Here is a 13,856-nt window from a genome sequence, read left to right on the forward strand (position 1 = left end):
TTACTTATTATAGCTATAGTTGTTATAATTATCACTCGCAACTAATATTATACATTAATTACGTGGGTTGACTTCGACTTTTTATAATTAGTCATATTTGTATATGTATAATTCGTCAGAATATACAAATACATATGTATAAGATACAATTGTTTAACCTATGTACATATACAATTCATCTCTCTCCCACTCTTTGCCCTCTCTCGCTCGCTTCTCTCCTCCCTCTCCCAATCTCGCTCGCTTCTCTCCTTTATCTCCCGATCTCTCTTGCCATATATACAAATGCATGTGTATAATATACAATTATATACATATACAATTCACCTCTATCTCACTGTCTGCCCTCTCTCGCTCACCTATCTCCTCCCTCTATCAATCTCACTCGCTTCTCTCCTCTCTCTCTCTCCGAGTCTCTCTCTCCTCTCTCCTTCCTCTCCCAATCTCTCTTGCCATATATACAAATACATATGTATAATATACAATTATCTTGCCAAATATACATATACAATTCACTTTCTCCCACTCTTTTCCCACTATCTCGCCTCTTTTCCCTCTCCCAGTGTCACTCGCCTCTCTCTTCCATATAACATGTAGCTATAAATCGTAATTATCAAATTATAGCTATAGCGAATAATTAAACTATTTTTAAGTGGCTATATGTGAAAGTTTTCCTTTTAAAAACTTTTTTTGGGCTTTGGATTGATCCAAAAACACCATTCTTTTGTATGACTATTGAAATCATGAGTATTAGCATCATATATTATTATAAGCATGAAGCTCAAAACTTAAAAGTTGAATTACCATTTTGCTCCTCTAATAAATTAAAACTTATATATTTATATATAACATTTTTCCCTTTTACTAAATTAAGATTTAATTTATTATTTAATTAAATATAAATATTTTAATTACACAATGATATATATATATATCTATTTAATTTTCATAAGTATTTAAAGTTAGGAAGAAAGTTTAAATTTATTCAGTCAATGACTTTTAATTAGAAAAACAATGATAAGATTCCTAAAGTCTTTCCATTACTCCTATTTATTCATGCATCACTTAATTACTGAAGTTGAAAGGTTTTTTCAGTTTTAAATTTTGAAGGCACTACTTAACTTAATTAATTACAATGAATATTATAAATGAAAAGATCACTCTTTTGAACTTTCATATGTTACTTCACTCTTTTTAATTAACTTAAATTATTTTCATCTTCCACATATTATTGAAATGTATAGATATTTAAGACATAGAGAAAGAAAATAACAACAGAAATCAAGAACACTCAAAAGCACAAGAATTCATATTCTAACCCTTTTTTCAAAAATTTTCTTGGTCTTCTCTATTGCAAGAAACTATATGATGGCACAGTATGGTTCTAATACATTTGAAAATGCTATGCTAACATTTAGATGAACTTACAATAAATCTATTGAAAGAGTAAGTCACGATAGATTACAATTTTTTCCTTGTTCTTCCCGTTTTAATTTTGTTAATTATGATTCTTCCTTCTATATTAAATGATTTTTTGTTATATTTAGATAATATGTTGATATATTAATAGAACAAAAAAAGTAAGGTGGACTACAATTTTGAGATATGTTGTTCATAAAAAAAATTATATTTCTTTGATTAATAGTCACTGTATAAAATTAATTTCATTGTATATGTTCTTTTTGGCTATATATGATACAATCCTAATGCATAAATTTTCTTTCTGATATGGTGTCTTCTCTTCAATCTTTTGGTGTTATATTACACTGTTTGATAAGTTTTCATTGTATTTGTCTATTTTTTTCCCTATGAAGGTTGTTTTTGGTTGAAGGGTAAAAAAATATTTAAATAATAAAGTATAAAATTAGATTATCATTTTATTCTGTGTTAAATTAAAATATTATAAAATATTTATTTATAAATAGTAATCATTCTACATGCCACACTAAATATTAAAAATATTGGTTATTATGAGATCATTGAGTTAAATCAATATATAAAGACCATAATCAATGCCCAGATGCCCACTAAAGATTTGCATTGTTATATGATTAAAGTCTTCAAAAGAATGTGTATGTTGTCGCATGTTTTTTTCTTTGTTTATTTTGTATGTGTTTTCTCTCTATAAACTTCTTTAATTTGATTTTCCATAAATTTCTTATTGTTTTAATTGTATTTTTATTTAGGCTAAAGTTAATCTTTTGTTACTATATATAATGCAAATTGGCTAATTACTATCTAAAGTTCTAAATTTACAGTTGTTGATAAATTTTATACATCGTTTGATGTTATTGTGATTAAACTTCTTTAATTTGATTTTCCATAAATTTTTGATTGTTTTAATTGTATTTTTATTTAGGCTAAAGTTAATCTTTTGTTACTATCTAAAGTTCTAAATTTACAGTTTGTTGATAAATTTTATACATTAAAATAAGAATCCTCACCTGATTTTTTTTGTCATAATTTTATAATTTTATTTGTAATTGTTGGATTTTGTTATTCGTTACATGCATGTACATGTAAAATTCTAATTGTTATAATGAAATATAAAAAAAAAATTAACATAGGATACACGTGCAACGCACGTGTGCTGAAACTAGTATAACAATAAAACTATTCTATTAAATCGTACAACCAAAGCACGTGAATTATACAAGTTCCCAATAACATTAATTAATTGAGTAAATATTATATATTTAAATAAACGATTATAAAAAATAAAAAATATATGTGTTTAGCTTAACTCTTATGAAAAACGAGTCTGACTTATATATTATTACACCATATATATAATTAATTTTTAAAAAATAAATTGATGAACAAATATTAAAATTTGTAGTACTTATTGAAATTAATCTCTCTATATATGCACCAAATTTGACAAACTATACCTACTCTTCCCAACCTATATTAGACCTAATTAACCAATTGCGCTTAAACAATTATTTTATATCTTAATAGAAAAATGTCATAAATCATTTTCTACATATTATGTCAAATTTTGTGTTTAACACACACATATATATATAATTACAGTAATACAATATCAAAGTTTGATAAAGAACTGCACCTAAACAATAGAAAAAGTTGTACCAAATTAATTTAGAACTTGAAATTGTACGAAATAACTTTTTTTATCCGAATAATATCAATAAAATTTATAAATAATATAACAAAATTAAGTTAAAAACAATACAACCCTTGCATAGTTTAGGTGTAAGTGATAACTTTATCACAATTTAGGTGTTTTTATGTCTTATTATTCAAAAAAAAAAAAAATAGAGAAGAAGTTAGAAAAGTTGCTTCATGTATATTCTTTTTTTGTTTTATTGTAAATAAATTTTAATTTTTAATTTTTTTTAATTTTGTTTTTTTTTTATTTCCAAAGTATAACACCCCTAAATGAAACCTACTCTTTGCTTATTGGCTGTTTTTCTTTCATTTTCTTCGCTTCCACTTTCTTGTTCTGCCTCCATTTGTAAAATCAACTTTTCTTGAAAAATTATCAATTTTCTGTAAACTAATCTTACTAGATGGCTCAAGTTCAAGCGATTTCTTCATGTTCTTCTGTCAATCTTCTATTCAGGGGCTCTGTAAAAAGTATAAATTTTTCACTTTTTTGGGTGTTTGTGTTGTCAGAAATGGTTTTAATCTTGTAAAGATTGATTTTTTGAGCTATTTTTGATGACCCTTTTGCAAATGCAGGTTCACATAGGATTCAAGATAAGTTTTGGTGTTCAAAAAAGTTGGGTTCTTTGCAAGAGGTTCTTGATATGTACCCTTTAATTTATTTTATATGTTTCATTGTTTATTACTTGAAATTTATACTGATGGGGTTTGTTTCTTTGCGTTTTATGCTGTTGTTTTATTGCAGCTTGGTGTAAAAGCCAGTGAATTTAATGGTGTTGCAATTGCTCATAGCAGTTCTAGCTTTGCTTCCCCTTGTGCCACTCATGGTAGTTTCTACTAGCTTTTTATTTCGTTTTTGTCCAACCTGCTTCTGAAAATATCTTTTTTTGAGCTGAGTTGTTATTGGAAATAACCTCTTGCGGGTAGTGATAAGGTCTACACCCGACCCTCCCAAGACCCCACTTGTGGGATCACATTGGATTAGTTGTTGTTGTTATTTGTTTTTTGGATAGATTATATAGGTTTGAAACACGTCCATTTAGGTGCGAGCTTGATTCATTTTCTTGTTTTGGTTCTATCTTGTTGAATATATTTTTGTTAAATGGTTGGTGGTGACTGGTGACTTAAGGTTTAAGGTCAGATTATCATATTAATTCTAATGCTTTATCAGTTTCTGATGTGGCTAAATGATTTGTTGTAGTGGACCTTAAATTACTGCTATTCTGATGCAGTACTCTTTGTGAACAATCTTATCTTCAAAGGGAATACATTTTGTCTTCATTCATGTTCTTGTGAAGTTGAAAATGTTTCTTGTTCCATATGACTTATCATATTGACTTCCAAGCACACATCTTTTCCCAGCTTGAATCATGATTTAGTGATTTTTGTTCCAACACATTGACCAATGGTCTTTATTAGCATTCAAATGTCTCTGTATACAGCTATATTAGCATTTGATGTCTCTATATCTAGTAGAATATAAGGAGACCATATAAAGTACCAAATTAGCATTGTGGAAATGTTTTCCATGAGAAATATTTTTCTCATCTTTTTGATGTTTGGTTGGATATGAAGTTGGAGGAATGTGATTGTGGTGGAGGCTGGGGGCAGGGTTGGGGGTTGGGAATATTGTTCGTTGATCATAAGCAGGGTAGAGAAATGTGGACATGTAACATTTTAGTAGGAACTGGATTTGAGTGGAAAATGACTTTCCTTGGTTTCCTCTTAAAGAAAATATTTTCCACAGCTTCAGCAACCAAATATTGGAAAATCAAGGAAAATTGTTTTATTGGAAAACATTTTACATTATGCAAAAATCGAGGCCACTATGTTGTTATACCCTTTTCTTTTTAAAAATGCTCAAGGCATGTCCAACTACATGTTTTCAGTTTGTAATAATGCTAGATAGTTTTGAATGGTGTAGAAAGTTGATCTTTTTCTTCAGATACTGCAGAAAATGACTGTCGAACTTGACCATGAGATTTATATGTTCACCCTAAGGAACTTCATTGTGCAACCCATTAGGGGTGCCATCAAAGTACCTACCTGGTTGGCTTTGACAATTTTAGTCGCCGATTTTCAGTGTATAGGGTAATGATGAAAAAATACCTGAATATTGCAGCTATCCAGGCAGTCTTCGGCAATGACAAAGCAACAACAAGCTCCACTGTTATTTTGGAAAAACCTCTTCGCAAAAAATTGAACAAAGTGGTTCTTGCTTATAGTGGTGGCTTGGACACTTCAGTTATTGTACCTTGGCTAAGGTAGCTCCTTTCTGTTCTATTGAATTTTCTTTTACAGTATTTTTGACCTATGATATGTTACTTCTGTTGTGTCATGTGTTAACTGTAACTCCCGAAATATATGGTGGATTGGCCTCAAATGTTCATTACCACTTTCAGCATTATGTGTTTGTTCTGGAGAAGTTGCTAGAAATTTCTCTTGTATGTCAGTCTTACAAGATGGAAACTCTGTAACCTTGTTCAGTTTGCAACATATATGTGATTCCAAACTACATGTAGAAAGAGAAAAGACTGTCAAAATATAAGAACGCTATACTTTTTGTGTATGGAAAAGGACTTAAGGGAATGAAAATAGCTTCAGTTTACAGATAATTACTATATTTGACCTTATTTTTTTCTATTCAAAAGAAGATAATTTTTATAGGTTATTGGGAAGGTATCCAAGTAATCCAGAAAGTTGAATATAAAAATCCATGATAACCAAAATGAGAAAATAAGTTTCCAGAATAAGTGAACGATTATGTTGCATGGTATGTATGCCATGTTTTCATTCCTTCGTCTATCTCTTAGTGATCTTTTTCATTTTGCAGGGAGAACTATGGCTGTGAAGTTGTCTGTTTCACTGCAGATGTTGGTCAAGTATGTTTTTCTTTCTAGTCACTTATTGGTTCTTATGTTCTTGTTCAGCAAAAAAATATGGAATTATAGTGCATAAAATTTAACAGTCAAACAAATAAGTTTCTTTTCGTAGGAACTCATATCTGAGATGAATTATTACTTTCACAGGGGATTAAGGAATTGGAAGGCTTGGAAGCAAAGGCCAAGGCTAGTGGGGCTTGTCAATTAGTGGTGAAGGATTTGCAAGAAGAATTTGTGAAAGATTACATATTTCCTTGTCTGCGAGCTGGTGCTATCTATGAAAGGAAATACTTGCTTGGGACATCAATGGCCCGCCCGGTTATTGCTAAGGTGAACTGCAAATCTTAAATAAGAAATTGAATCTTTTTTGGTCATGTCCCCTTGCATGAACAACCCCAAACCTTCTTAGGAAAAGACAGTAAAGAGTTTCTGTTGGAGAAGTTCATGTTTGTTTGCCAACCAAATAGAGGTTAAATACAAGTTTAGTCTTAATACCATTTTTGGCTCTGGTCAGTATGCATTTTTTGGCACCCAACCAAGGATAGTGGACAATTTTGCTCTTATTAAGCAGGTTATGCAATTAAGTTCCTATATATTTGAATTATGTATAATTAGTTTGTATAGTACCCAAGTTTTGTCTCCTGACGGGGACTTTCTTCTGCATAGTTCATTTTTAAGTCGTAATTTTTCCTAAAACACAAGCTTAAAACAAAAGAATGTAAAAGGAGAAGAAGGAAAAAGGCGTCACAATCAAACAGTCAATCAGACAAAATCACAGGCCCAACTGCTCTTTCCGTGAAAATTGAACTTGTGAGAGAATGATGTATAGGTCTTGATCGATGATTCTTGAGACAGATTGAACTTCTCCTAGGATTCTAGGTAATCATTCCAATAATTGGACTAAGCTTGTTATTACACGTCTTGAGCAACTTCTCAAGGATATTAAATATGGTGGATTTTGGAGAAATCCCAAGATTTGGTGCTTCACTGGGTGTAGGTAGGCAATTAACAAACCTAGTCAGTTAATGAAGGTGTCATATGCACCATATTTGTGCATGCATTAAAGAGAATCAAGATTCTGGAAAATAGGCATTGTTTTGGAAAAAGTAATATGTCTGTCTCTGAGTCACTTATGGGGCATCTTGCTGTCTCTCTGGCTGTTGTTTGCTTGGGAGACGTATGCAGTACCCTAGATGAATTTCTCTGATTGGATTCAGGTTTGCCTCTCAAAATGCAACCTGACTGTATGAGAGGAAACATTACCTTTTGGGGGAATGTTATAGAAAGTAGGGGCTTTTTGCTGGCTCCTCCAAAATTGAGCTACACTGGTTCAACAAAATTTTTATAGGATCCTAGCAACATAGCCTGGGAGACATATACAGCACCCATGATGTGTTTTGTACATATCCTAGGTGTCTGCTACTAGTTTCTTTTCTTTCCCTATATTAAATGTGTTTTGTACATCAAGCGTTGACATTTCAGAAAGATGAAACTGCTAGTAAAGTACTAGCATGGACATCTTCACTGTGCGATCAGGGGGCCAAACTTTTCATGGTCATATATTATCCGCTAAACTGTCTTACTAACAGTCCAGTTATGAAGCTGATATAACAATTGATTAAGTGAACATCCACATTTTAGCATCAGTGCTTTCATTGCCTGAATTTGGGTTGGACTCTGAAATTTAGCCTGATAAAATGCAGGCAATGGTTGATGTTGCCAGAGAGGTTGGAGCTGATGCTGTTTCTCATGGATGCACAGGGAAGGGAAATGATCAGGTATTATCCTGGATCTTTTAACATTACTATGTCAATTTAGCGGATCATCACTATGCAGCATCATCTTAATTCTATTTTGTCTGAGCCCAGGGGACTGCTTAATGAACTCATCTTATTCAACTATGCTTCTTTACCACTACAGGTCCGTTTTGAGCTGACATTCTTTGCTCTGAATCCTGAACTCAGTGTTGTTGCCCCTTGGAGGGAATGGGAAATTACAGGAAGAGAGGATGCTATTGAATATGCTAAGAAGCACAATGTACCAGTTCCGGTGACAAAGAAATCTATCTATAGCAGAGACAGAAACTTGTGGCATCTTAGTCACGAGGTAATTATAGTTTGTGTTGATCTTGTGTAGCTTGTGATATTCATCTAGTATGCTGATGTGTTCTATATCCACTGACTTTGTTAGAAGTTGGAACTGTTTTCATCTCTTATTTGTTCTTGTCAAAATGTCAAATTTTTTTTCTCAACTTCAGCTTCATGCTTTTTCTTCAATTTTGCTGCAACTTCTTTCTTTTTGCTAGGAATTTTGATGAAATGCACAAGCTCATCTTTCGTAGGACAATTAGTATATATAATGTGTAAAATAGAGTGATATGAGGTACCAGTCTTAATTGAGATTTGTATAGGATTATCATAGTCGGTAAATGAATCACATAGAAGATGAATCTCCGCTCTTAATAAATTTTAGTAAACTACGAATAAGAAACTAAAACATCAAAAATTAAGAAAATGTTATGACGTAGGCTCTGCCACTGGGCCAAAATTTAGACGGGCACTTCCAAAGTGCAATGGAGCCCACCAACCTAGGTCATGGGCCTTCCTGATCGCCCATCGACCCTATGCAGGTAAATTTGAAGAAAATATTGAAGTATGGCCATGTGAATAACTGATTATACCTGTAAAACTCATTTGAAAATGGTATTTGAAGGGAGATATTCTTGAGGACCCTGCAAATGAGCCAATGAAGGATATGTATATGATGTCAGTTGATCCCCAAGATGCACCTGATCAACCTGAGTGAGAATCTTCTATTTTGATTTTCTTATTTATTGTAGTAAAAAGATCTAATGCATTTCTTTCTCACTTTCAAAGCTGCTTCTAACTGTGCAGGTATGTGAACATTGGGATAGTTGCTGGTATTCCTGTTTCAGTAAATGGAAAGGAGCTCTCTCCTGCAACTCTTCTTTCTGAGCTAAATGAAATTGGCGGAAGACATGGAATTGGACGAATAGACATGGTTGAAAATAGGCTTGTTGGAATGAAGAGCCGTGGAGTATATGAAACCCCTGGGGGAACTATCCTTTTCTCAGCTGTGCAAGAACTTGAGTCTCTTACACTTGATCGTGAAACAATCCAAGTCAAGGATTCTCTCGCCCTCAAATATGCAGAATTAGTTTATGCTGGCAGGTGGTTTGATCCACTTCGCGAGTCAATGGATGCTTTCATGGAGAATATTACCAAAACTACAACAGGTTCAGTTACTCTCAAACTATACAAAGGATCAGTTTCAGTGACAGGTCGTCAAAGTCCTCACAGTTTGTACAGACAAGATATCTCATCATTCGAGAGTGGGGATATCTACAATCAAGCCGATGCTGCAGGATTCATTCGTCTGTATGGGCTTCCAATGAGGGTTAGGGCAATGCTTGAGAAGGGTCTTTAAATTTGTTTTCGTGTCGTGAATTGATGGTTTAGTGTTGACAGTTCCATCAAAGGGTCAAGTAGAATCTTGTTTTTTTCCATTTCTTAGCACTGTAGTTTTTTTGTACGGCTCTGGAGGCTAGTTTATCGTTCAAATTGTCTTGCAGAAATTTCCTCTGGTTCAATATATTTGAAAGTCCATTAAGAAAAATTGCTAAATCTTGCAGTTTTGCTTTCCCCTTCTGATTAATCTCATTTGTGTTTGATTACTAAATCTTGTTTGAGCAATTGACTAGTACACAACAAAATGTGGCAAAACTGCTCCAGGGCTTTTGTTCAGTGGTAAAAATGCAGTGTATGTACTGTGATGTGTGGTTTTGGTGCTTGTCATTAGTTTGAATCTTGTCATTATCATGGACAAAAGGCTGATATAATTAGATAGTGAAGGGTAGAGAGGCGGGCTTATCATCCATCGAGTTTCAAATCAGTGTGTTAGTTGGTCAAGAAGAAAAAATGCAGCAAAACTTGAACTTGTACAAGTAAACACAAAATATTCTTAATGTTTACACTGTAATCATGTAATTGATATTGAGAAGCAACAATAATTTAATTTCAGAGCTAAACTTCTTGGCTTATAATTATTGATCTAATCTTGGTTGACATGAATCTCAAAGAGTATATGAGCTGTTTGCACTTCACTTCATAGTCCTCTTCTGCATCTCAGATGAAAAGCATCATCATCCAAAAGAAAATGATTCCTAAGGGAAAAAAAACAGTAAAGAATAAGAAACAGTTCACAACAATAACCACGTTTCAGTCCCAAATAAGTTAGGGTCGACAGTAAGTCTTCTGAAATTACAATGCACCAGCACTGTAACAACACTAGGAGGGGAAGCCTTTCAATTGACTCTCGATTCTCTCTTAAATAAATAAAACTCAGACGCATCTTATGCTAGAATGTACGCAGACCTTACCGTTAGATTGGAAGTAGAGGGACAAAAAGTATAGACATGACAAATCATGTTGATAGTCTTTTTGTCTTGTTAGGACAGAAACAGTAATGTAAAAGCACAATACAGTTAGCAAAAAAATTCAACTAAAGAAGACTTTTTGGTTCAAAAAAGTAAAAACTTTGGACAGAGAAAACTTAGAAAAAGGCATTGCCTTTACCTCCAATACTCATTCCAGTTTGAATCTTGTGTCTCCATGTCCCACTCAAAGCATATCCTGATCACACACACATTATTAGTTCACCATTTCCGATAGACTCTCGACTCAAGGTAAAACATTCCAACGAAAAGTAACAGAAGTACAAGAAACAACATATAATACAAAGATAACGTAAATAGTGCCGGACCATAAACTACAACAAAACAATACGATAATCGCAAACATTTCAACAAACCTCTTCCATAGCAATTAATAGTAGAGTTAACACCATTCCTACAAATGCAAGCAAAAGACTCATCTGCACCAGAAAAACCACAAAATCCACCACTATCCTCACAGTTCTTGCAAGACTCATCAACATAATATGAATTATTATACTGCAAAGAAATCCCAAACTCCCATTTCATAGGATCTCCTTCATCACCTCCAAATCCATATATCGATGAATACGAAGAACACTGAAGCCTAGGCAAGTTCAAACCATAACCTGAACCAACAGGAACTGGTGGATCATAAACACAACATGTTGAAATAGGATCATTTGGTTCTAATCCAATCCCAGTCACCCCTTTACAAGAATACATTCCCCTGCATACATTTGAACCCGAACCGCCATCACACAAGTCTTGTTTTGGATCAAACACAGCAGATGTTGTTGAACATCCTAGTAGAACAAACATGTTTTGTTTCATAATACTAAAGGGAGTTAAACTTGAATCATCATGATCCAATGTAAAACTGCCTGAATTCTGCATTGAGGAACATGTTGACATAAAGGGGTCAGTTAAAACAAATGTGTTTGTTGAGTAGTCTAGTGAGGAGATAGTGTAAATGCCAGAGGTAGTGGAAAATTGAAGAACACCAGAAGTAGTGCATTTTATGAATCTTGAAAATGCTGGATGTCCACAACCAAAACCAGAACCAAAGGGATATTTTAGGACAATGTTGCCACATTTATCAGTACATGAACCATTTAGTGGGATGATACTTGGAACAGATTCAAGTGGATGAATTAGAAGAAATGAAAGAAAAAATAGTAAGATTTTGTTAAAACATGACATGATGAAAAGTATGAAAAGAGAGTGATCTTGAGATACTGATGAATGTGGAAATTAAAGTGAGCCTCTTCTTTAAGTGTGACAGACAAACCTCACTTATTTTGAATTTGATATGGAGCTAAAGAAAGAAAATACTAGAACATTATGATCTTAAACTAAAAGATACAATGAACATACTGATTCTGTGTCAATTTATGTGACATTTTTCATTTTCTGAGAGTTCAAACGTTTATGTTTGAACAGTAATTATGCATGGAATTTTCAATTTTTTTGATCGAAATCTATAGATTTATAAATTTCGTAAAAAGTACTATAAGTCACAATAATGAATAATTCAAGATATGAAAAAATAGATTTGTTTGAATCTCGAAATCCGAAAAGTATCACATAAATTAGGACAGAAAAATATTAAAATATTCTTTAATTTTGTGATCGTAGAATGTCACGTGGACAATTAAAATTAAAGAATTGCTAAAAAAAGAAAAATTATAAACAGACTAAGTGGGGTATGCTCTTTTTGGTGGAGTAATATTTTCAAATCTCCTTAAAAGAAGAGCAAACAAGGGTTCCAGCAAGTGAATACTGTATTCAGCCAAGTTTTCAAAGTTTGCACAGTGATAGAACTAAATAGTAGAACTTTTAATTCAAACTATAGTTTGTGATCAGGTAATAAATACTTTGACTTTTTGGTTAAAATTATATTTTAACTATATTCCAAACTTAAATTACATCTTTAAAAGTATCATTTTTAGTAAAAAATGTCTTTTAACTATATTCCAAACTTAAAATACATCCTTAAAGTATCACTTTTAACCGAAAACATCATTTACGTTGTAAGTGAACAACTTTCATCCTTTTTTTAGATATTGTCAAAAAACTAATGGATCTTACGAAAACATGAGCACTTAATGTGACTATCAACAAAAATTATTATGCATAATTTCAGTACTTTCTACAAGAAGTTTTTGAAAAATAAAAAAAATCTCAGAAACTCTTGCTTATGGAAACTAAAAATGATTGGAAGGTGTGAGCGTACATGATTTGCCTTTTTTCGTAAAGGAAAGAAGTCGGAGATTAATTATATTTATCTTTTTCTTAACCAAGTAAATTAATAGATTTTTCAGTCAATCTAATATATCGAAGTAATCAAAATATTGATTATGTCTCGTATTTGAGTTTCATTCGACATTATTAGGAGGGGAAGTCTCCAATAAGTGTCGCTTCTAGTAGATTCAATTGAGAAGAAACATATTTAAACTAATAACATTTTTAATTAAAATTATATTAAAAATGAATGAAAACAGTTAAATTAAAAGATTTTGCATAATTCTTAACTCAATTACGAAAAAGTTTGCGATAATATTCTTGGCATATCTAAGAATAACAATTAGGAAGGGACGAGTTATTTTTTGTGGGATATATCGATAAGTTTTTTGATAAATTCAAGTAGAAGGATGAAACTTGTGTACTTTAAAATAATTGAAGGATGTTTTATGATAAAAATAATACTTTAAGGATATAGTTTGAGTTTGAGCTATAGTTTAAAGATGAGTTTGGCCAAAAACTCTAAATACTCCTCCATCCCCAATCATAAGTCTCGTTTTCGAATTATGTTAAGTACAAAGTCGCCTTTGTTAAAAACCTATACACATGTTTTTAACGCAATTTCAAAATTTGAAGAAGTAGTCATATATAAATAAAAAATAATTTTAACCATAGATAAATTGTATTATTTTCCGCTGAATGAACCCCTAGATTCACACTTTAAATTATTTATTTTTACATAGATTATACACATATGAGGCTTGATTTATATATATATATATTATACATTTATCGGTTATATTTAGTTTAGGCAATCGCAAAAATATTTACTCATCAGCTTCTATAAAAAGAAATTTCGATTTTGATAACAACAAGCTGGAATAGCTCAGTTGGTTAGAGCGTGTGGCTGTTAACCACAAGGTCGGAGGTTCAAGCCCTCCTTCTAGCGTTTACTTTTTTTTTAAAAAAAAATTAAATTATTAAAGAAAGTTGTTGTATTTTTATTAAAAAAATCTTTAGTTCATAATTATTGGATAAATATTTATAAGTCTTTCAAAACTATTTTAAATTCTTTTATGCATGTATTTAAAGCTTTATGAAACAATCCACTTGATTGGGGGTGTATAGTCGATTTTCTTATTTTGATTTTG

The 13,856-nt window shown here is 32.0% G+C and overlaps 2 protein-coding genes, 1 non-coding gene and 1 pseudogene across 3 annotated transcripts; 2 read left to right on the top strand and 2 right to left on the bottom strand.

The window, feature by feature from the left end:
* The first annotated feature begins 3,530 nt into the window (after positions 1 to 3,530).
* Positions 3,531 to 9,455, top strand: ASS (argininosuccinate synthase). Its single transcript, NM_001329415.1, is given in 10 exon segments — positions 3,531 to 3,597; positions 3,703 to 3,761; positions 3,872 to 3,953; positions 5,249 to 5,390; positions 5,960 to 6,008; positions 6,156 to 6,338; positions 7,712 to 7,786; positions 7,929 to 8,114; positions 8,721 to 8,809; positions 8,903 to 9,455. Coding segments are annotated over 10 exon segments (1,485 nt in total).
* On the bottom strand, positions 8,476 to 8,645 carry LOC112941590 (U1 spliceosomal RNA; annotated as a pseudogene).
* A 492-nt stretch (positions 9,456 to 9,947) lies between the features above and the next one.
* Positions 9,948 to 11,836, bottom strand: LOC101263209 (uncharacterized). Its single transcript, XM_004239414.5, has 3 exons — positions 10,839 to 11,836; positions 10,604 to 10,660; positions 9,948 to 10,191 (listed from the first exon to the last, which is right to left on the bottom strand). Exons 1-3 carry the CDS (start codon positions 11,662 to 11,664, stop codon positions 10,154 to 10,156), a joined length of 921 nt encoding a protein of 306 aa, XP_004239462.2. The 5' UTR covers positions 11,665 to 11,836; the 3' UTR covers positions 9,948 to 10,153.
* Positions 11,837 to 13,580: 1,744 nt separating this feature from the next.
* Positions 13,581 to 13,654, top strand: TRNAN-GUU (transfer RNA asparagine (anticodon GUU)). The gene has a single exon. It is a non-coding gene; the product is annotated as a tRNA-Asn (tRNA).
* The last annotated feature ends 202 nt before the right edge of the window (positions 13,655 to 13,856 follow it).

The sequence above is a fragment of the Solanum lycopersicum genome, chromosome 5, assembly GCF_036512215.1.
Source record: "Solanum lycopersicum chromosome 5, SLM_r2.1".
NCBI lineage: Eukaryota > Viridiplantae > Streptophyta > Magnoliopsida > Solanales > Solanaceae > Solanum > Solanum lycopersicum.